The sequence below is a fragment of the Leucopleurus acutus genome (assembly GCF_964270905.1).
Source record: "Leucopleurus acutus genome assembly, chromosome: 2".
NCBI classification, from domain to species: domain Eukaryota; kingdom Metazoa; phylum Chordata; class Mammalia; order Artiodactyla; family Delphinidae; genus Leucopleurus; species Leucopleurus acutus.
In genome coordinates, this window is record NC_139143.1 from 110,400,104 (window position 1) to 110,425,160 (window position 25,057).

General features: G+C 37.4%; 1 protein-coding gene across 3 annotated transcripts in view; it reads right to left on the reverse strand.

Annotated features, from left to right (window-relative positions):
* ABCD3 (ATP binding cassette subfamily D member 3) overlaps positions 1-24,128 on the reverse strand; it is an 85,404-nt gene extending 61,276 nt beyond the window's left edge. For all 3 annotated transcript variants that reach the window (XM_082832411.1, XM_082832413.1, XM_082832412.1), the window contains exons 1-2: positions 23,959-24,128; positions 279-315 (exon numbers count right to left, since the gene is read on the reverse strand). In XM_082832411.1, the coding sequence (XP_082688537.1) occupies positions 279-315; positions 23,959-24,068 (147 nt within the window). In that variant the 5' untranslated portion in view covers positions 24,069-24,128. The remainder of the gene's footprint in view (positions 1-278; positions 316-23,958) is intronic.
* Between the last annotated feature and the right edge of the window lie 929 nt (positions 24,129-25,057).

The following is a 25,057-nucleotide window of genomic DNA, read 5'->3' on the forward strand; positions in this document are numbered from 1 at the left end:
GGAAGATTAATTCCATCATGGACTTGAACTAATACAGTTATGGCTATCTCCTAGGTAGTACTTTCCATCAAATGAACAAATTCAAGTAAATACGAAAAGTCACCTACCAAGGATTCCTATTTTAGGAAGAATTCCTATAATATGTAGTGGATTAGAGATGATATTTAAGTTCCCTTCTAATTCTTAAATTCCGTGATTTTATCCTAATTCAAAAATATATAATGAAACAAATGAAATAAATGCACGAAATCCCAAAGAGTAGACAACATAAATTTTACCTCATTGTTCCGTAATGGTGGTTTTCCATTTTTCTTACTGCAGAGAAAAAGAAAAAAGAGCAAGACAGCTTTATTTGCAAACTGTTCCCATCATAAAATATTATTTTAAGATATCAAAAGAATATACCAAATTCTCCAAATGAATTTCTTCTTTTACATTTCATACTGAGATAGACTATATTAAATACAATAGTCCAACTGTATAATCCACAGTCCTCTTACTAAGTATAAATCACAAAAAGTGCTCAATAAATGTTAACTACTACTATAATATATCAGGCATTACGTTGTGATTTTTTCATACACACACAACTACACTTATTTTACAAATTCTCCCATGGAGATGCAGAGTCTGTTTTTCCATCCTTGAATCAAGGCTTGGCCAAGATATTAGCAAATTGACACAAGGAAGGCCTTGAAAAACATTTGTGCATTGGGCTCACTCTCTTGATGCTGGGAATCTTTTCCCAGCCATGTGAGCAATCCCAGGTTAGCTGCCTAAAGGATGGGAGACCATGTGTCATTTCCATGTTACAAATGAAAAAACTGGCTTGGGGGACTTCACTGGCAGCACAGTGGTTAAGAATCCGCCTGTCAATGCAAGGGACACGGGTTCGAGCCCTGGTCTGGGAAGATCCCACATGCCGCGGAGCAACTAAGCCCGTGATCCTGCACTCTAGAGCCCGCTCACCACAATTACTGAAGCCCACATGCCTAGAGCCCGTGCTCCGCAACAAGAGAAGCCACCGCAATGAGAAGCCCGCACACTGCAACCAAGAGTAGCCCCCGCTCACCGCAACTACAGAAAGACCCAACGCAGCCAAAAATAAATAAATAAATAAATTTAAAAAAAAAAAAAAAGGAAAGAAAAAACTGGCTTGGAAAAGTCAGTACCATGCCCAAGGTTCACGCTACTCAAAACAATATAATAGCACCCCAAAACAATATAATAACCAGGCTTGGCTTCTTTTTATACACACTACCATAGCACCCTATGCTTCTATATAACATTAATCACGTATTAAATCTCTTGTTTAACATATATTTCCTCCCAGTATATTAGTTCTATGAGATCAGGAGCTATTGCAGGTTGGTTTCTCCAAAGTAGAGGCGAGGTGGTGTTTGGAGTACAAAATGTTTATTAGAGATCAGTATCTGTGAAAGGAAGGCAAAGAAAGAAAGTTTGGGCAGAACTCAAACTGTGATATAGGCCAACAAAATTTCAGCCAACCAAGTGGGAAACCCTGAATCAAATACTGTCCGTCATAGTGCTCTGTGATGGGATGAAATGGTCAGGTCTTTAAACCTCTTTCTAGCTCAGCATGCAAATGTATGCTGCTCCAGGGAGATCATGACCTTGAGGGAGGTAGCTCTGCAGGTAAGGCAGGCCCTAGAGATGTGTGCAGAAGGGGCTACCTGGTAATCCGCACTCCTCATAGCCGGACAATGAGCCCTTCTTTGAAGGGGAATCTGGGTAGCATATCTCCTTGTCTACTACAGGGGTCATATATTACCCAACCCTGTATGTTCAATACCTAGTTGAGCCACAGCAATCTGTACAGCAATCAGTGAACATTTTCAGTAATAGGATACCACGTCACTGAATAACGCTAGAAAGGCAAACAACTATTGATACAATTCGGTAGATGCTATCATTTTTAAAGTGCTTAGGTTTATTACTGTTTCTAGTTTCAATTATACTGCAGGATTGTTCATCTGTTTTTAAATTTCCATGAGACCGCAAAACTTTCACAGAATGCCTTTTATATATATGTTCAAGCATGCACAGTTAATTATGAGCCCCTTTTATAAATAAGGCTTTCCAAATTCCTCTTTTTAAGAATTCTTTAATGTTTCCTCAATTCTGAAGATACCAGCTATATAAATACATATAAATTACTTAGGATAAATTAGAGCAGTATACTATATTTATGAACTAAATCCATTAAAATAAAAGTATTCAGCATGTTCGAAATATATTATCAATATGCACACAAAATGGCGAGGTATCTATAATACCTAGAACAATCACTAAATATCAGTTATCTTGTTACATTTCAGGGTATAACCAACTGAAGTTATTTTTAAATCTAATTTTGTGACTATGTGAATGATGACCTTAAACCAGTCTATTATACCAGTATCAGTGTCATGTTCAGTCAGGAGCTGCTCATCTATCTTCTTCTCACTCAATAAATCAGCACACTTTCCAAAATACGACGGCACTCCTGCATCAATCCTTTTCATTGCCTTGCCCAACATCCAGGCGTGGGCAAAGGCAAGGAAAAGAGAATCGCAGTACCAGGTTAAGATATATAAAAACAACTTGGTTGCTAGAGTATGAAACAAAGGCACACAGAAAAGATACATTATCAAGTGCATGTGGTACTGAAAAGACAGGTAAATTATAAAAGTGACATGGTCAAGAAGCATTCAAACGTCTACTAATTGCTTACTACATGCTAGGCACTATTCTAGATCAGCATTTCTCAAACCTCGTGGTCTCAGGATCCCCAAGAACTTTTATATATTTGTGTTACATGGATATTTATCATATGAAATTTCAACCTCATAAATTTTAAAAATACTTATTTACTCATTTAAAGACAACAAACACATTACATGTTAAATAAAATTTTTATAAAAATAGCTATATTTTCTCAAACAAAATAGTTTAGTAAGAAAAGTGGCATTGTTTTTACATTTTGGCAAATCTCCTTTATGTCTGGCTCAATAGACGACATATGGATTCTCATATCTGAGTCTGTATTTGTTCTATCTACTGCAATTCAGATAGGTAGTTGTAAAACAGGAGTATTCTAATAACTGTGGATATTCTTCTGTGATACTATAATGCTGCAATGCAGTCTGATAATTATATCAATGAACTTGTACTCTGATACAATAAAATTCACTGGTCTATATTATATTACACTTTAAAAAAAATAAATTTATTTTATTTATTTATTTTTGGCTGTGTTGGGTCTTCGTTGCTGTGCACGAGCTTTCTCTAATTGCGGTGAGCAGGGGCTACTCTTCGTTCCGGCATGCGGGCTTCTCATTGTGGTGGCTTCTCTGGTTGCGGAGCATGGGCTCTAGGCACATGGGTTTCAGTAGTGGCAACTTATGGGCTCAGCAGTTGTGGCTCGCCGGCTTAGTTGCTCTGCAGCATGTGGGATCTTCCCAGACCAGGGATGGAACCCGTGTCCCCTGAATTGGCAGGCGGATTCTCAACCACTGTGCCACCAGGGAAGCCCCTATATTACACTTTCAATGGCTCTTTTAACCCACTCGAAATTTTCTAAGATCATGCATTAATCATTTGGAAAATGCTGGTTCACTGAGTTATATAGTAGGCCTTCCAAATGTAATACATTTTATTATACAATATTTTTAAAATTATATTTGTTAATATTACCACCAACCTCATCAGAAAGGTCTTAAGCACTGGGAAACTAGCAAGCTCATGGTAGCAGACAAGATTTCCAAATTCTAATTTTCACTTGAAAGCTTAAACTGTAACATTAGCAACAAACACTGCCAGTTGTTTTTCCTTGAAGGCATTACAAGAAAATGTCTCCAACATTCAAGGCTGAATAACCAGAGTTATTCAGTCTTTCTTTCAAGTAAAAATGATGTTCCACCAAAAAAACAACAAAAAAAAAAGCGGCTAGTTCAGTTCACAACTCAAACAACTGCACAGTGCTTTCCCTCAAGACAACCTCTGTATTTGATATGCTACAAGAAGTGCTTTTGCAAATTTCTCATTTTTCTTTGGCAAAGACATTACAAAAAAGAAAAGACAAGAGCAGTAACCAGCTATAAAAAGTATAGGAAGGTTTTATCCAAGAAATGTAAAGTCAGGTTAACATTTGAGAAAACAAGGTAAATTCATCATATTAACAGTCTAAAGAAGAATAAACATATGATCATATCAATAGATACAGAAAAGGCCTATAAAACCTGACACCTACTCATCCTAAGAACTCTCATCAAACTAGAAATAAAAGGAACTTCCTCAGTCTGATAAAGGACATCATCAAACACCTACAATTATCATCATACCAATTAACAAAAGACCAAGTCTCTGTAAGATCTGGGACATTGCAAAGATGCCAACACTCACCACTTTTATTCAATATTGTTACTGAAGGACACAGTGCAATAAAGTAAGCAGAACAAACAAAAGGCACATAGAATGAAAACGAAGAAGTAAAACTATCTTTATTGCAGACTCTATACACACTATATAGAAAAGCCTAAGGAATCTACAAAAAAGCTAAGTGAGTTCAACTGGTTTCCAGGATACAACATCTATATATAAATACCAACTGTATTTCTACATATGAGTGAAGAACAATTGGAAATTGAAATTTTAAACATACCATTTATAAAAACATCAAAAATATTAAATACTTAGGGCTAAAATTAAAAAGAAAAAAAAAGACGTGCAAGACTTGCATGCTGAAAATTACAACACATTGCAAAGAAATGTTCAAAGAAGACTAGATAGAGAGATATATATCATGGTCATGGATCAGAAGATTCAATATTATTAAAGTGTCAATTCTTTCCAAATTGATTTAGAAATACAATGAAATCCCAATCAAAATCGTACCAGACTTTTCTATAGAGAGTAACAAGTTGAATCTAAAATCCATATGTAAATGCAAAGGACCTAGAACAATCAATAAATTTTTACAAAGAAGAACAAAGTTGGAGGAATTGCACCTGATTTCAAGGCTTATCATAAATCTATGCTAATCAAGAGTTTGATAAGGGAGTATAAACAGAGATCAAAGAAACAGAAAAGTCCGAAGTAGACCTACACATGTAAGGTCAATTGATATAAGACAAAAGTGCCAATGGCAACTCAATGAGGAAAGGATAATCTTTTAACAAATGGTACTGGATCAACTGGACAGACATATGCAAAAAAAATCAAAAGGAACCTCAGATGTTATTGCACACCATATACAAAAATTAACCTGTAGTGAAACAGAGACCTAAATGTAAGAGCTAAAACTACAAAATTTCTAGAAGAAAACAGAAGATCTCAGTAATCTTGAGTTAAAGACTTGTTAAATAGAACAAAGTACAAACTACACACAGAAAAAAAAAAATCAATAAACTAGAATCATCAAAATTCTAAATGTTTGTTTCTCAAAATATACTACTAAGAAAATTAAGACAAGCCACCAACTGGGAGAACATATATGCAAAATACATACCCAAGAAAAAACCTTCATTCAGAATACATAACAGACTCTTATAATCAAATAAGGTGGCAATTCATTTAAAGATTTAAACAGACACTTTGCCAAAGAAAATGTATGGATGGAAAATAAACACAAGGAAACATGCTCCAAATCATTAGTTCTTAGGGAAACTCAAATTAAAACCACAGTGAGAAACCACTACACACATCCACTAGAATGGCTAAGATTACAAAGACTGATCATAGCAAGTGTTATCAAGGATGTGGAGCAACTGGAATTTTCTTATACTGCTGATGGGAATATAAAATGGTACAATCACTTTGGAAAACAGTTTCTTAAAAAGTTAAACATACACCTACCATACAAGCCAGCCATTCCACTACTAAGTATTTACTCAAGGAAAATAAAAGCATATTTCCATACATAAACCTTACACACATATTCATAGATGCTTTATTTTTAATAGCCAAAACGTGGAAACATCCAAATGTTCATCTACAAGTGAATGGATTTAAAAAATTGTAGTTATTTCCATAAAATGTACTCAACAATTAAAAAAAAAACCTATTGATGCACGCAACATGGATGAATCTCAAAATCATTATGCTGACTACAAGTAGCTAGACAAAAATGTACATAGTGTAGATGCCACTTAACATGAAATTCTAGAGCAGTCAAATCTAATCTACAGTTATAGAAAGCAGGTCAGTGGTCGCTTCAGGCTGGTGCAAGGGAGAAGACTGACTACAAAGGGGCATGAGGGATCTCTGGAGTGATGGAAATGTTTGCTATCTTGATGGGTGTGATGGTTTCACAGGTGCTTACATGTCAAAACTCATTAAGTTGTGTATTTTAAACATAAGCAGTTTATTGTACATCAGTAAAGTTTCAATAAAACTATAAAAGAAAAAGATGACCAAAACCTAGGGGAGACTTTTTCCTAAGAACACAATAGAAAAGTACATTTTCTTTGTTCTTTATTGTTGGAGGGGTGAGGGAGAAGGAGATGGAATTAACTATTCCTTAATAATGCCAACAAAATATGTAAAACTAATAAGCAGAAACTTCCCCCAACAAACTATGAGACTAGGAAAAAGAAATTGCCAAAACTTAAAAGAGAAGTTTTCAGATAACTTTCAGACTAAGTAAAAAAAAAAAAAGAAAACAATTCTGAAAACTTTGATCAGAGTTTTGTTATCCAGAACAATAATTCTGACCCTAAAGTTTCTCACTTAGTTCATTTTTCTAGGCCAGTGTTTCCTGGACTTCAGATAATATATGAACCTCTCCTGAAGGAAAAAAAAATTCTTACAGACCCCAGCGTTGACTTAATTTGGTGCTTCCTTAAATATGTATAAGCGGGCTTCCTTGGTGGTGCAGTGGTTAGGAATCCGCCTGCCAATGCAGAAGTCACGGGTTCAAGCCCTGGTCCGGGAGGATCCCCCATGCCGCAGAGCAGCTAAGCCTATGCACCACTGAGCCTGCGCTCTAGAGACCACGAGACACAATTGCTGAAGCCCAGGCGCCACAACTACTGAAGCCCATGCACCTAGAGCCTGTGCTCCACAACGGGAGAGGCCACCGCAATTGGAAGCCCACACACCGCAACAGAGAGTAGCCCCCGCTTGCCTCAACTAGGGGGGACCTGTGCGCAGCGACGAAGACCCAACACAGCCAAAAATAAATAAATAAATTTTTAAAAAATGTATAAGCATAAAATTAAGTTAATTGACCCTTAAACATGAAGACTTAGGAGCACTGACCCTCACTGCAGTTGAAAATTCACCTATAACTATACAGTAGGCCCTCGTATCCGAGACTCCAGATCCTTGGATTCAACCAACCATGGATCATATAGTATGGAAGTACGTATTTAGTGAAAAAAATCCACACATAAGTGGACCCTCACAGTTCAAAAACATGTTGTTCAAGGGTCAACTGTATACATTCCTTTTGTTTACAGCTCTTCTACAACCACAAAATAAAATTTATCACTTAAAAACTAACAAAAATTTTAAAGCCAATAAAAATGGAATCAACATTCATTTAAAGTGATAGGTGAGATAACATTGCTACAACTAATCACCAGTGCTGGGGTAAAAGAGTAGAAGGAATTATTTATGTGTTATATGTTCCAGTTAATAGCCAAGATTTTTAAATAATCTTCATTATTTTTCTTTTGTAAACAATGAACTGGCTTTAAATCACTGCTTCATTAATGTTGATGGGATAATCAATTTATTAGTACACCCCAAAACAAAATTCTAAAAATTAAAATACTCAGTGAAAATGTCATAGAACTTACTGCTAATAATACTACTACTAATAAGTGTTACAAATTGGTATTTATAGAGACAAATGGAGATCCATGCAATGTAACTGCTCACAAAAATATAATCTGCATATATATATAACATACATATACATACATACATATATACACACATATCCACCCACAATACATATATATACACACAGCCACAATGGGCCACATGATCAGTCAGCTCTCCCATCTTTTCTCTCTTCAAGCTACCATGAAATACCTTATTCAGAGTATACCATGACATCTTATGAGGCCTTCACTTGGTGTAAACACATAATCTACATGTCAGCCCTATGTTCTTTTATCAGTTTGTGACAAAGCAATACACTACTCAATTGCTCTACGTCTTTTTCATGATTTCAAACCAAAGCTTCATTATAAGATTTCAGTTACTTAGAAATTCTATGAAAACACCTTTCACCCGTAATTACCACTACAAAAGAAAATTTTAATAGCAAAATAATTCAGTATGAATACTAAGGTTGAAGATGATTTTCTTAGTTTTACATTACTACACTTCAGCCTGATGTAGGTTCTAATGCAGCAGATTTGTCTACCATACATGTGGTCTCTTTTGATGATCACTTAAGCAACAATTCAAACACAAATACGGGCACAAAAATCTGCAATACCATGGTAGTCATTCAGACGATCCAGAATGTGCTTATACTAATTTATTTATAATTTATCACCAAGATGAAAACACAAAGTTAGAAAATTCTCATAGAACTTTAGGACCCTGAAGAATGAATCATTAGATCCATTATCTCTAGGCCCTAGAGATACTACATTAGAACACCTCGGTCAAAACCATGATATCAGCTATCACCCATTCTCTAATGACTCCCCAAATCTCTAGCTCCCTCATCTTTCCTAAGCTCCTGACTTGAATAATCTATTTTTTTAAATAAGGTATCTGTACCTGGATCTACTGAAATCATTTTAAACTCAACATGCATTCTATGTCTGAACTTACCTTTCCACCCCAAATCTACCTTTCCACCTTCTCATTCTGAGCTGGGCCCTAACTCAGTGAATATACCTTCTTCTATCCAATCACCTAAGCCACAAACTTGGGAATTATTCTTAGATATTCTCCCTTTCTCATACTCGCCCTATCCAATCTCTCTCTATGCTCTCCTTTTCCTCTATTGCAACGACTTCAAGTTCAGGCTATCAAAATTTCTCACGTAAACTAACAATTTTCTCACCTGCTTTCTAAGTAGGTTCCTTATCATTTCTATTGTCCCCCAGTTCAAGTCCTTAGCCATATCAAATATAGCTCTGTGTGTGTGTGTGTGTGTGTGTGTGTGTGCGCGCGCACGTGCGCGCACACATGTGCACGCACACAACCAAGGTCAATCAGGGCCCAGAAATGATGAAGATGTGAACAAAGGTGGTGGCTATGGAAATAGAAAGATGAAACAAAATTGCTAGAAATAACAGGGGAGAGAATAGATAAGAGCTAAGACCTAACTGAATATGGAAATGAGAGGAGAAGAGCAAAGACTTAAAAGAACTATGTAAAGATACAGGAGGTATTAGAAACCTTCTGCTCCAAACTTATGCCCTGAAAGGCAAAGATCATTTTTCCTCAGGTCTCACAGCTTGCACCCTAAGCGACCCGAGGACAGTCATTCCATTTACCATAATAAAGAATAACAGTAGAAGCATGCAGGGAAATAATAATTGGACTCATTATAAATGTGTTAAATTTCAGGTTCCAATAAGATAACAATACGGAATTGTCCAGAAGATTTTTTTTTTTAAGTTCAAGAGTGGAGATGTTGATTTGAAAGGAATTAACATGACAATACTGTGAATATACAATGATATAACTCCTTTGGGAAACAAAAATATGAAATCTGAAATGTGAGTCTTACACCTGTTTATTAAGCTACTGTACTAAAAATTTTAGTATGTGCTCTTAAGAAACTTGGTTTAAGGTCTTCCCTGACTGATACTGCTCCCAGGTACTTTAACAAGTAAACTTTCCTCTTAAAATTAAAGTATGTTTACTATAAGCCTCAAAATTATTCCTACAAGTAATTTTAAATAAAATGTCTAGACCATAATCAAAAATAACCAAGCACACAGGAAACTACACTCCATAACCAAGAACCAGTAGAAATGACAGAAAACAGGAGCAGACCCAAAAAGATTTCAGATGTTGGAATTTCCAAACATACCCTATAAAACAATGCAGACTATATTTAAAGAAATAAACAGATAAAATAAAACAAAGTATCTACCAAGATAAGAAAATAATAAAAAGCTACACAGACTTAAGAAAACCAAATGGAATTCTTAAAAATAAAAATACAATTAAAATTAAATATTTAATCAATAGGTTTAACAGATTTCACACAGCTGAAGAGAAAATTAATAATCTAGCAGCTAAGTCAGAATTGACTATACAGAGTATAGCAAGGAGAAAACAAAAAGACAGCAAAGAAATAAGAGACAGTGGTTACAATAAGACTATCTCAGTTGGTGTCCAGGAAGAATAAAGAAAGAAAACGAGGCATAGGTAATGGCCGAGAATATTCCAAAATCGAAGAAAGACACCAATCCACAAAAATTAAAAGGCCCAGTGAATTCTAAGCAAGACAGATAAAAAATAAATCCACACCTAACCATTACTGCCAATCTAGAATTAAACATTCAGGAAAAAAGACACTTACATGAATGAAGGCAAATAAAGACATTCCCTGGCAATATGGAGAGGGTTCATCATCAGCAGACTTGTACTAAAGAAATTTATAAAGGACATATTATGGGGGAGAGGAGGGTTGATCTCAGTTGAAAGGTATAGATTGCAAGAAGGAATGGAAAGCAAAGAATGTGGTAAATATATAACTCTAAGTAAATATTATATAAAACAATAATAATAATGTCTTATAGTACTAAAAAAAAAAAAACCACAACAAATGCATCTAAATAAGGAGGAAAAGTTAATGGGGTCACTGCTCTGAAGTCCTTTTACTGCCTGGGAGAATTATGAAGTATTTCTTATTGATTAATATTTAGACTTGAAAAGGTAAACAGATGGCAAAATTTCTAGGGTAACCAGTAAAATTTAAAAAAAAAAATTTATATAGAGAATAACTTCCAAACAACTAAAAGAGGTAAAAATAAAATGAGGAAAAAAATCAATACTCTAACCACAAAGCAATTATGCTGGTAATTAACAGCAAAAAGAAAAATACAAGAAAAATTCCCAAATGTTTTGAAATTCTGGTATATTAAATACTGAGACAAATTCCTAAAAAGGAGGAATCTTTTTTCCCACCCTTGAATCTGGGCCAGGCTTGTGACTTGCTCTAGCCAACAGAATGGGTGGAAGCCTTTCTGCTTTCACCCTGGCTTCTTGGAACGCTGACCTGAGACCACCATGTAAGGAACTGGTATAGCCTACTGAATGATAGAGTCACTTAGATGAAAATCAAGGCATCCCAGCCACCAGCCAGCACCAACTACCAGATATGAACCTTCCAGTGCAGCCAATCCTCTACTGGGTTCCTCATAAGGGAACCCAAACAAAACAAGCAAAGAACTACCCAGCCATCCATAGAAATAAGGGGGAAAAATAACTGTTGGGGTGGTTTGTTATACAACAATAGATAACCGACATAAATAAAGAGATTCGCTTTGGTTTGTGAAAAGTCATGGGTCAAAGAAATTTTTAAAATATTTGAAACGAATGATAAACATATCAAATGATATGTTTACAACATAAGAGTTTACATATCAAAAAAACTGTGGGATGCAACTAAACAGTGCTTAGAGAACTTTATAACCTTAAACGAATACATTAGAAAAGACGGAAAATTCATCATCTATGTGAACATTAGAAAAAGAACAAAATTAACTGAAGTATAAAGAATAAAAGAATACAGATAAAAGCAAATAAAAATGAAATAAAAGACACTCAACAGAGGTAAAGCAAAACTGAAAGTCAGATTTTTAAAAAAACTGACACATGTTACAAACTCATGGCAAGATTGATCAAAAAAAAAGGGCACTATAACCAATTTTAGAAATTAATCTATAAATTAGATGAAATCCTCATCAAAATCCCAACATGCTCATTCTAAAATTTAAATAGAAATAAAACCAATGCAAGAGTTGATACCTGAGGCACATTTCATATTTTTATAAGATTCACTGCATTCACAAAGGTTCCTCCAAAGCATCTATAAGAGAGCATTAACTACTTATTTACAAGTAGTGAATCATTAGGTTCATAATGACACTTAAGAAGAATTCATTGGTCACCTCCAGAGAATAACAAGAAACTGATGTATAATAAAGAAGCAAACATCCATCCTGCCTTTCCTAACTGAACTGTACCACTGGGGAACCAAATAGATGAAGAAAACTTCCTTTTTACAGAAGCATTCCACCTTATAAATGAAGTAATAACCGAATTCAAATATCATCATTTTGTAAGACCTAATAAACTCATTGTTCTAGGTATCAAATATCAGTGGCTGCTCAAATGACAAAAAGAAACCACCAGACATTATAGACCTTGTGACAGAGAGTATACCACATCAACACCTAGGAAGCATTCTTGTCCAAAAAACAAAAACAAAATCTAAACTTTAGATCCAACTAGCAATTTACAGGAAATAGAGAATGAAGAAAAATTATACAACTGGCATAATCCAAATTACAGAATATGTATAGGTGAAAACACCTGGCTGCTTCAACAAATAAACTATAACAAAGGGGAAAGAGAAATGGCATGCAGACTCATAGATTAAGAGAGACTTGAACAAAAAATCCCACAAACACATCTGAATTATACTGCTTAGGAGCGCACCTTTGGGTGATAAAATTATAAAGAAATGCAAAAATGTAATTACTATAGAAGTCAGGATAGTACAGGGAAGGGGCTGTGACTGGGAAGGGGCATGTGGCTTCTGGGTAGATGGCAAAGATATTTCTTGACCTGGGTGGCAGTTACAAAAAAGTCATTAATTTATATACGTGTTTTATGTACTTTTCTATATTTGCTGTATAATATACAATAAAAATGTTTTAAAAATCTTAAGAGTATTTCACCATGACTATATTTTAAAATTAATATACTACAATAAAATTGTTAATCTAACAATTAACATAACTTTGAATTTAACATAAGACTTTTTCTTAGCCCCTGAATGATTCTTGACTGTTCTTCTGAATCTGAAACCGAGTTCCCTTACTGAGTCTATGGTTACTCTCTCTATCCAATTCTTTATTCCCTTTTTTGTCCCCTCTGACCTCAATCCTATGCTAACTGAACACTAATCAACCAGAGTCAGAGGACGAAGACTGCTACTGTCGATAACATCGTTAATGTACTAAAATTGCTATTATATATATCATCATTAACATACAAACCCAGGTTGTTTCTCCAGGGCAAGATGAGCTGATGGACCCCCAAGCCACGGACCACCTGGTCTGAGCCTCATAAACCAGAACATCCCAACTCCCGAAACTATGATGAAGAAACGTCACAAGATGATGATTAGTCCCAGCTTTCGTTCTTCCCCTTAAAAAAAAAAATCCCTAACTCAGAGACCAAGATGGAGTGGATCTGAAGCTTGTCTCTCTCTCTTGCTTGGCGCCGCGTAATAAACCCTTACTTTGCTGAAAACACCTGCTGTCAAGAGTTTGGCTTTCTGTCCAGGGGCGCATGAGGCCTTGCTTGGTTACAAATCTAAGTATATCTGAAGGATCTGATAAAAATGTTTTATTCTGTCTTTTACCCTCCACATGGCTAATTCAAACGTAAGAACTCTTATAATCAGGTACCATTTTTACCTTTCTGATTACTCACCGATAAAATAAAACAACTATCTCAAACGACTGTTGTCAGGAATAAATGCAAAATACTTAGAACCTATAATATGGCAAGTGCTCAATAAAGAGTTAATAGTAAGGTTACCAGCTTCATGTCTTTGCAGTCCCTTCTTCTCAAATCATAACTCCACTAACGCCATGCCTTTGCTCATGCTACTTTCTCTACCTAGAATGCCTTTTACACCTTATCTCTTAAGATCAGGCACAAAAGTGAAACCTCCCCAGGTAACAACCAAAACAATCAAACATTCCCAATTCAGTGCTCCCTCCCACAGAATTATTATTAGACCACAGGTCTAGTCATACTGACTTGTACGACTTTTCTATATATTTGTATTTCCACAAGACAGGGGTTAGAAATAATGTTCATCAATTTGGTATCTCAATGCCTAGCTTAGAGACATACAAGAAGCATTCAATAGAATGTACTGGATAAACATTGTATTTCCTTCCACATTGAAAGTTTCTTCACTGAAGTAAGGGGAAGTAGCTATTTTGTTGAGCCGGTGATAAAATACAGAGAGAAATGTATTCACTCATCAATAGTTAAATTGGAAATTATCTGATACGTTAAAAATGGGATCATTTCATTGATTCTGTCCTACACTTGCCTCCCCCAGTGCCTCCACTGTTTTACTAAACACATCTTGGGCATTACTGCAGGGGAAAGAAAATGAATAACATAGTTGAAAACACCTTAAATCTAATTTCCTGATGCAACAAAATTGTATCACAGGTAAATGGAGAATAATATTTTAAATAAAATATACCAGGAGTTTCTTTTTTTAACTAGAAATTTGGCGTGAAATGTCCAGACACAGGATTCCCTCTTTTAATAGTCTGTGGGTTTCTTAACAGCAAAAATCTTGCCTAATTTAATTTTTAATCTTCCCAAGTGCCCAATACAAAACTAAAATGAAATGGGTTCTGTCTTCTCTCACTACAGGATCCATCTAGGAAACAGACCTACTCTCATTCACTACTGTGTGTTCTCAGCACCTAGCACTGAATGTTGAATGAAGGTACAGACTTGTATCATACCCCCCAACGCTCGAGAATAGGACCTTTTTTTCATCTCTATAAACCCAGCATCTGACATGTAGCAAGCACGAGATGTTTTGTGAGTTAGTGCATGATCTTTGGGTCCCTTTCTTTGAGTGGTTCATTGATTCCCATGCCACCCTACTTCCTCCAGTCCTTGCTCTGGAATGAGGAAAAGATCTGATTCTACCTCAACTTAAGTTAACTTAAGTTAACCTCTAAGATATAATGAAGAAAGAATGACAGTAACACTGAATATGGAGTCAGAAGATTGAGTTTGATGTAAATTACCAAGAAGCATTTTTATAAGCAAATTAAAAACATGCACAGTAAAACGGAAATGTAACAATATGCCAATACCATATTAATCAAAGCTAAGATGCATCGGCTGTAAATTGCATCCTAATTTCAGAGAAGCTGAAATGTAAGAACGTCCTACTCACTAAAGTATGATAAATTTATAGGACCACACTTTTCCTTCTGAGGAGACACTATGTGTCTCGTTGCTTACTTCATAGGTTTATGAAAGTGTAAATGTTTTAAATAGCGACATGCAGTGACCTACCTACAGACACAGTATGCTGATTAAATAACCAAATTATGATTTACCTAGAGAAGCTGCCTCATTCCACATAGTACATTAATTTTTAATGCCAACAGATAACTATTGGCACTAAATTAATGCCAATAACTTCTTAAGCAGAGAGTAAATCATACAACCCATGTTTATGTCTATTATTATGGTACCATTACAGTGGTATGAGAGATTGTTACGTCTATTCACAGATATCAAATTAGCTGAATGCTTTGATGAGCTTTATTTTCAATTTTATACTTTATTAATTTAATTGCAATCATTCAGGACTGCTAATTAGCCAAACAACAAATGCATGTTATTTTTAAAAAAACACCTTTACCACACTCACTAGTTTTATCTAACAAGGCTTCAAACTATCTTAATATGCATCATAGTTCCCAGTGAAGAGCGCAACCATCAGTTATCCAGACCATTTTATCTTAATGCTTATGGAAGGCTATATTCTTAAAAGAGATGCCTAAAACAAGTTATTTCCTCATAAAAAGAATGTTATGATAAAAGCCATATTCTTAAGCAAGGGCCTTATGTCTAATTTTTTGTAGAAATGACTACAAATGTCATTTATAAAAACTCTAACATTCTGTAAAAAAATCACTCCAAAAAAAATAACAATAGGGAAATACAGTACCCATTTTGCATAAAATTTAATTTGCCATATATAACTCTAAAGAAAATTATAAAGAGCGCCTATCTCTCTTCTTCATAACTCCAGTTTAGGGAATTCCCTGGGAGTCCAATGGTTAGGACTGACTCCATGCTTCCACTGCAGTGGGCATGGGCTCAATCCCTGGTCAGGGAACTAGGATCCTGCAAGCTGCGTGATGAGGCCAATAAAATAATAATAATAATAATTCCAGTTTATATTTTATTGCAACAGATTAGAAGGTGGTGATATTCACCATCCATGACCGAAAAAGGAAGACCATTTCCCACTGACTCCACAGCAGAAACATCACAGAGGAGGAAGGATTCTGACTGGCCCAGTATGGATCAAATGCCTAGCCCTACCGTCAGAGTGCCAAATATCACCAGAAGGAAAGGTGTGAAAAGGTACCAGGTAAGTTAACGATGAGAACCAATACAACCCCCAAAAGGTATCATTTAAAAGAAAGGTTATAGTGACATAAATACATTGTTCTATACTTAGTCCTGTCCGATAACTTATTGACAAAATATACAGAAAGAATACTAATTAAATGTGCAGGATCTACTGTATAGCACAGGGAACTCTACTCAATGTCTGAGGTGACCTAAATGGGAAGGAAACCCAAAAAAGAGGGGATATATGTATATGTATAGGTGATTCGCTTTGCTATACAGTAGAAACTAACACAACATTGTAAAGCAACTATACTCCAATAATTTTTTTTTTAATGTGCATGATGAAAAAAAATTTAGGAGAAAGTGATGTGCCCAAACAAAGATAAGTTGTAAATACCCACACCCAGGTTAAAAAAAAAAAAATCAAACACAGCAAGCTAAGAAGGGGAAAGGAAGGGAAAACAATTGTGCAAACTAAAATATGAGTGAAGAATACTGTCACAAAAATGAACGTAACCTCACCTATTTTAACAAAAGTTTTGGATTTACAAAGCAGGTAACAGCCCACTCTACTCTGTCAGTCAGACCACACTTAGAATAATGAATTCAGTTTCAGACCTCCCTTTAAGGGGTAGAGAAATAGAGTATCATATTCAGGAAGCAACAACTGAAAAAACAGAGGACTGAAACCATGTCATATAAAAGTAACTTAAATACTTTCCAACTCTGAATGAGTCTATCAATCTGAAAGGTTTCTTCAGGGAGATTTTGGTGGGCATATTTGAGGAAATTTTTATGAAGGCTCAATAGTTACTGAGTACATAACAATGGGATGTTTTGCTGTCCTTTGGCAAGCACAGGGAAAGCTAAAGCTATCTTCTATTTACTGAGCTTTGTTCCAGCTATTGAGTTAGGACATTTTCTCATTTGATCCTCACAACTACTGATTAAGTAAATACTATTATCCCTGTTCTACAGATGAGAAAACTGAGGCTGAAAGAGGCTGAGTAAATTGACCAAGATCACAGGTCTAGCAGATTGCTGAATAAAAACCTGAACCCATATCTAACACCAAAGACCATGTTTTATACTATGCTGAGTGCCTCCATAATAAAGACAGGTTTCTGCATATAAAAATATGCATTCTTGGAAATTAAAATAATCCTGAAACATTATTTTACATCTCTAAAGCAGTTCCCCCTCCAAAAAAATTCAAACATCCCTTAATGATGATTAGAGAATTAAATTAGCACTCATTCATAGTACTCTATGGCACAATTCTTAGAAAGTAATATGTGGAATTTGTGTAGCTCCAGAATGTTTATGTATTCCTTTTCCACAAAAACTAAAGAAAGCTTATAACCTTCATTCATTAATCCTAATTCTGGCAATTTATTCCAAGGAAATAATTCAGCAGACAGAAATGTTCACTCACAAACACACACAGTATTATCTGTAAAAATTACAGAAGCAATCTAGATACCAAATATTTAAGGGTAAAATAAATTATGATATAGACACACAAAGGAGTATTTATGTATTTCTTTTAAAATATGGTAATGAGGTTCATGTAGAAACACAGGAATGATGTCTATGCTTTAAATGAAAATAGCAAACCATGTATATAACTGTGTAAAAATATATGTATATAAATAATAAAAGGTAATAAAAATAAAACAATATGTGTGTTATGGTGATGACATTATGCATGATTTTTTAATAGATCTTTATTGGCGTATAACTGCTTCACAATACTGTGTTAGTGTCTGTTGTACACCAAAGTACATGATTTTTAATTTCTTAAAATTGTCTTTAATGTTTCTACTCTATTGTTAACTGTCAAAAGCAGGTTATAAAATAATGATACTATTTTTATAAATTTCTAAGACTTGCTTTACTCATGCATATAGAAGGGGTCCGGCTCCTAAAGAGCTCATAATATACTTCAGGAGACAACATTTACATGTGTAGCAAGAAAAAAATTGTTATTTAAAACAAACAGTAACCACAGCTCTAAGAAAAATGGGAGGGAAAACAGTGAGGATGTATGGGGAAAGAGAATTCCAGGCAGGGGAAAAGCAACTGCAAAAGCCCTAAAATGGTATGCCTGGCCAATGATGCTAATGTGCCCAAAGCTGAGAAGTTTAATTATAATAATTAAAAAGTCAGTACCCAGTTACCCCCAGCATACCACAGACAGCTGCACAGTTCTGAGAACATGACCTGCATCAGCTGGTTTCTGTATAGAGCTGCTTTTCCTGGCAAATCCTTTAAGGCCTTCTTTACCTATAGCTGCTTAAGCATCTCCTTTTTATTCTGAGGATCCATATGGCGATGAACCCTACAACATCCACTCATGGTTCATCCTAAGGGTCTCATGCAACTCCAGCCCCTCACCTGACACACGCCTGTACTTTGCAGAACATTCAGTGGGCCTGTGAAACTGAGAAAAGTGAAGCCAGCCCCTTCTAAAGCTTGATATGAAAGGGGCAGATCTCAAGAAGGAAAGCTGAATTCAGTATGCAGGAAAGCTGTAGGGAGGTTAGTGGGGACAGAGTACAGGGAGTAGAAGCTAGAGATATGGAAACATCCAAGGGGTACAGAAAAGACCCAGCAACAGGCCACAGGGCTGAGGCTCAGGGGAAAACAGACAACAAATTTCCAACAGTGGGAATGTACAAGAAACTTGTAAATAAAAGAACTTCTCCATTTTAAGCTGTTCCCTATGTTGCAATATAATCCCTGCCACTACTCCCAAATTTTCAGTAAAGCTCTACTACAAATACTGCTTTGTGACTGATGCTTTGGAGGAATCAAGGCAGATACCAAAATGACAGGCTCAAGAGACAACATACAAGTGGGTTCTAAAATAGAGCAGAAGCATAGAAGTAAGGCATGACTAAGAGAAACACAAGCTCCCTGAAACTCTCCAAAAATATTTGGTTATTCCTACCATCTATAGATTGGGGATTTGAAAAAGGACGAAGGAGGACCCCATAAGCTGGTGGACATGGCTACACTCCGATGGCTAACAACTAGATCATACCCAGTCAAACAATTAATAGATGAAAAAAGAAAAGCACCTAAATACATGGTTCATAAGATTAAAAAGGGGTTGTTTAAAATTACTTCATGGAAAAGGTGACCTTGACGTAACCCTTAAAGGATAAGAGTTGAAGAACAGAGGATACAGGAAGAGATATTCCAGGTATGGCTAATATCATGAATAAGGCTCCAAAGCCAGGAATGAGTGTGGCCTGTTCAGAAAACAGTGCAGAAACTGGCCTATTTGGAACAGAGAGTAGTCACTGGCAGGCAATGGAATAAAAGATTAGCCAGGTAAGGTGAGACCAGATAAAGGAAGGTTCTGAAATCCAGGAAGAGAAATCTGAACTTTGACAAGCATTCATGGGTAGAGAAAGAAAACTGCTTTGTTCTGTTTTTGTTCTTTGTTTGGTTTTATTAAGATTATAAAATAGTTTGGCAATGTAGACTGGTCTCTTCCCTGCCTTATAATACTGGCCCACTGATTTCCTACCCCTCCCTACCCCCCCCCCCCCGTTCCTGTTATATAATCTCAGGTACACAACTATCACTTCTCTGAAGATAATGCCTTTACTCATGTTTGAACTAGTACCCCATCTCCAACTGCCTGTCAGACAATTACCCTTAAAAATTCTTCAAATGGGCTTCCCTGGTGGCGCAGTGGTTGAGCGTCTGCCTGCCGATGCAGGGGACACGGGTTCATGCCCCGGTCTGGGAACATGCCGCGGAGCGGCTAGGCCCATGAGCCATGGCCGCTGAGCCTGCGCGTCGGGAGCCTGTGCTCCGCAAAGGGAGAGGCCACAACAGTGAGAGGCCCGCGTACCGCAAAAAAAAAAAAAAAAAAAAAAAAAAAATCTTTAACTATCCTACATCATTTGTCCACCCTATAAATACTTACTGAATGTCTATCCTATGACATGTGCAAACTAGGAATTTAAAGATGACTCAGTCCATGTCCTCCAGAAACTCACAGTCTGATGCAGGTAGAAGCCAAGAAAATAAACTACCATACAGAGTGGTAACTAGAGTAGGGGAATGCTTAGAGCAGCCTGAGAGCAGAGGACAACAACATCAGTTTGGAGATCAGGAAAAGACAGGAAAGTGCTAACTGAACTGAGTCTTGAAGTAAAATAAACATCAGAGGGTGGGAAGAAGTGGTGGGGATGACTGTGATTACAATAAGACTGTAACGGCTGGGCAGAGCCTGTCCTACTCAGAGTGTGTTAATTCCATATGGCTGGCTGAGTCGAAGTAGCAAAGGACCAGATCATGAACATCATTCACTCATGCTAAGAATTTTGTATTTTAGAATAGCTGAAAGATTTTAATGAAGAAATAACATGATTATATTTGTGTTTAAACTGAAAGAGTACCACCAAGCTTCTTCCTCCCATAAAATGCAACAAAAATCTAATAAGGGCTGCTACTGACATTCAATTTATCTCCAGTTATTCATTCCTACCCTCTTTCTAGGCTTAGCTCACATTCTTCATAAAACCTTCCCTAACTCTTCCCAAACACATTAATCTCTTCTTTCTCAGAAATTTTAATATATGACTGTCTGTACACTGCATTGTCATCATCTTACATTTTTAACTAATTCACACTTAAAGATGTCATATATTTTTTAATGTATGTGTAACACACACACGCACACACACACACCTCTCCATCCCATAGCACCTAGTAATACAACATTCAATACTTCCTTTGCACTGAAATACATGGTCTCCTTTATCCATGAGTAAAAAGATTCCACTATTCCCCATATAAATAATAAACAAAATAAGATGTACGATTAAGCAAAACTAGGGTGAAAAAGGTTAGTACGGTGGTCATGTAGAATGAATACAAAAGAACTTTCTGGGGAGATGAAAACGTTCTAGTTTATGAAAGGGATGTGTTATACTATTGTATCCATTTATTTTAAAAATGTACAAGATGTGTACAGTTCAATATATATAAATTTTACCTAAACATCTGTAAAAATCAGGGGCGGGGAGCAAGGAGCTATAAGAAACAAGAATGGTAAAATGTTAACAACACTTCTTGTGTGAAGTGTATAGGAGGCCCATTATATTATTCTGCTTACTTTGAATGTGTGTGAAATTTCCCATAATAAAAAGTAAATTTCACCCAGTCAAATCATATGTAACTAAAAAATTATTCAGAACATTAAATTACTCATTCTCCCAATGTCTGGAATAAAATGACACTGTAACTTTTAAAGTGATTTTATTATCTTTATTAACTATCTGGTTCTAAGGAATATCTTCTAAGACAAATCTACTGTCAATAGCATAGACAAATAAAGGTCAAGCACTCACAGGTTCCTTCATTAGGCACCAGATAGTAAAATTAATTCGCCCTGTTACCATAGTCACCCGACAAGCCAGTATAAAGTTAGAATTTTCTCATCTTCAAACTATGATGCCAAAGATAGCAACTGAAAGATATCCAAATGATTATGGAAGTATATTATCTACAAAGATAGATTTGACACCATTCTTAATGGTTTTATAGTAATTCAACCATTTTACCTCAGTAATTTAAACATCATGCTTATCTGCTCATAATTTGCACTCTCCTCCCACAAACTAATGTGTAAAATAAAGATTTTCCTCACTACTGCCAGTGCAAAAGATTAACAACAATCTTTTGTTCAGTAAATTAACTGTTGCATAATTTAATCCCCCAAAAAGTTTACAAAGTTTCTCAAAAAGAGGTGTTTGTAAAGCATTTTATATAATAATGAATAAACACTTAAATTATTTAATAAAACTGATTGCATTATACCATCTTGCTATTATTGCTACTATTTCCCATTAGATTATATTTAAAATTTCCCTCGCTCAATAATCTATGGCCTTATTAATCAGTAACTACTTTAGCTGTGACTGGAAGGGACTTGAAAAGAGCTTCTGGGTTGCTGATAATATTTTTATCTGGGTGCAGATGACGGCGATGATTACATGAGTGAGTTCTATTTGTGAAAACCCTTCAAGCTCTACACTTATATGTATTTTTCTACAACTATGTAATACTCCAATAAAACAAAGTTTTTAATTAAAAAAATCATAAAAGCAAGCCAGAGCTGTTAGGGCTGTCCTCAAATCCCCCTCTCCCATACTAAAACACCTGTTCTATGCACTAAAACACTTCTCTGTAAAAATGTAATTCAAAGTTATTTTATAGCATTCAGCATTTTCTATTGGCATATTCCCAGATAATAAATAACTTCCATTTGCAACTGGGAGATCAGAAAGCACACAATCTAACAGAAAATTTTGTTTATATTTTCCAGAATAAATCATTTTAAAAGCAAACTGAAGAGAGGAAAAGTGAATAGGTACTGTACTGTCCTGACAAAGAAGCAAATCATTTTCAACTTTGTTAAGCAGATTTGGGAAGGAAAAGAACGACCACTGCTTCAGACTAATAAAATAAAGAAGCCAGGGGAAGGTTAGTAAGAACTTCATGGGAAGGAAGGCCACTTGTCAGTGTTTTAGTCCAAAATCTACTACTAATAAGGTACATTAGGCAAGTCAAAACCGAAGGCAACAGTACCTGCCCAAAGAAATGAAGTAAAATGGATGAAAGCACTATGCTAAGATTTAATATGAAATATCCAATAGTAGCAAGAATGCGTTGGAAGTAGCCTTTTCTCATTCATTTGCTGAAGGAAAGTGACTCCCAGCAAATAAAAAATTATGTCTTGTAACGCCACAACAGTAACTCAATTCTCTCTCTTCCTTCTCTAATCTTATAATCTCCCAAAGTTAAATTTAAACATTAAAATTCTCGAGGGAGAAGCAGCGGAATATAATCAAAAGGGATCTGGATCCTTATCTAGAACACACTTTCACGTTCCACCTGCGAGTCAGGGAAACGAACCTTGCCCTCCAAATACCTCGGAACCGATTCAGCTTTTCCGATGAAATGCTAGGGCGTTCACTGGCCAACTCGAAGGGGACACCACTTTAGAAAGCAACTTTGCCAAATGGACCCAGGATAGTTCACACAAACCATCCTCGCGACTTTCAACAGCAACTACTAAGGAATCGTGCCAAACCTCACTCATCCAATGACTTAGACAACAGCCTCCAGCCTGGTGAGTCCAATCCCCTTCCTCAAATCACACATACACGTCCACAAAGCAAATCCACGGTCTGTCAGGAGATGAGATGGCAAAACAAGAATACACCCATAAAGTTGATGCAAAAAGGAGGTGGTGGTGCTGATGCAAGAATGGGGAGGACATCAGGGGCGACGGCCTCGGGGCAGAGGCACGGGTTTGCTAGCGAGCGCAGGAAAAAGATTCGCACACCCGGGGGCAGAGTGAGCAGCCGGACAGGCCGGCGGAGCGCAGGGAGCACGGGGGACGCCCGCGCCGCGGGGACACCGGACATCCTGACATTGGAGCCTGGCAGCGGCCGCAGCCGGCCCCCTCTCCGCTTGACCTCGCGGGGCAAAGGCACTCGTCCGCCGGGCAAAGAAGAAGAGAGCGCGGGGAGCTCACGTTCGGGCCCGGGAAGGCGGCGCGGCCACGGGCCTTCTTACCCGTGCAGGCCGAGGGCGCGGCGCCGCTTGTGGAGCAGGCAAAGCAGCAGGAACGCGGCCCCCGCCAGCGAGGAGTTTCGCACGGTCAGGTACTTGCTGAAGGCCGCCATGGCACAGCCTTTGCTAGCGAGACGGGGACAGGCACGGGGACACGGCGGCGACTACCGTAGTGCAGGAAGCGCGGGGGAGACTGGGAGGAGAGGAGCGCGCTGGGGGCGGGCAGTGCCGGCCGCGCAGGACCGCCCCCTGGCGCGCGCCGCCGCACCGGCCGCGCGCCGGAGCCCACCTCGGACTTTGGCTCGTGGGGAGCGCGCGCGGGCGCCACGGAGGCCGGAAAGGTCCCGGGACGCACTCTGCGCACGCGTGGACCCTCGCAGGGTCTCTGGGAAAGAGGGCTCGGAGACGGCCCTGGGCCTGCCTCTGCTCCTCCTGGCTGCTGCTGGGTCAGTGTGTCGCCCCTAGCTCACCCCTACCCCCCACCTCCGCGCGCACACACGCGCAGGCTTTCACACGAACTGGAAAAGCGGGCCTGGCCTGCGCCGGGGGCTTCGTGGGACCTGCCACTCCACCTCCAGGATGGGCCGTTACCACCCTCTTAAAGGAGCCAGGAAGAAGGGAAACGGCCCCGTCACAGAGCATTTACACAAAACTGAGGGCACAGTAATCCTTTAGATGAAAACAGCTGTCGGGAACTCTCCGAGGTGTACGGAAATGTGGAAAGAATGACTACAAATCAAAAACCTTTTGCCAAGCCGGTGTTTTCTAAACCATAGAGTATAGTCTCTAGGGGATTGTTATATCGGTTTGATAGATGGAGACCACCACTTCTTTTTTTTTAATGAAATCTAGAAGAATAGAACACAATAGAACAATCTGAGAGTGCATTACATGTAAAGGAGTTGTTTTGAGAAATTTTTATACCAGTCTTTTATATCTGTGTGTCCTGAGGAGTGATACAAAATGTATTTCTTGGGCTTCCCTGGTGGCGCAGTGGTTGAGAGTCCGCCTGCCGATGCAGGGGACACGGGTTCGTGCCCCGGTCCGGGAAAATACCACATGCCGCGGAGCGGCTGGGCCCATGAGCCATGGCCGCTGAGCC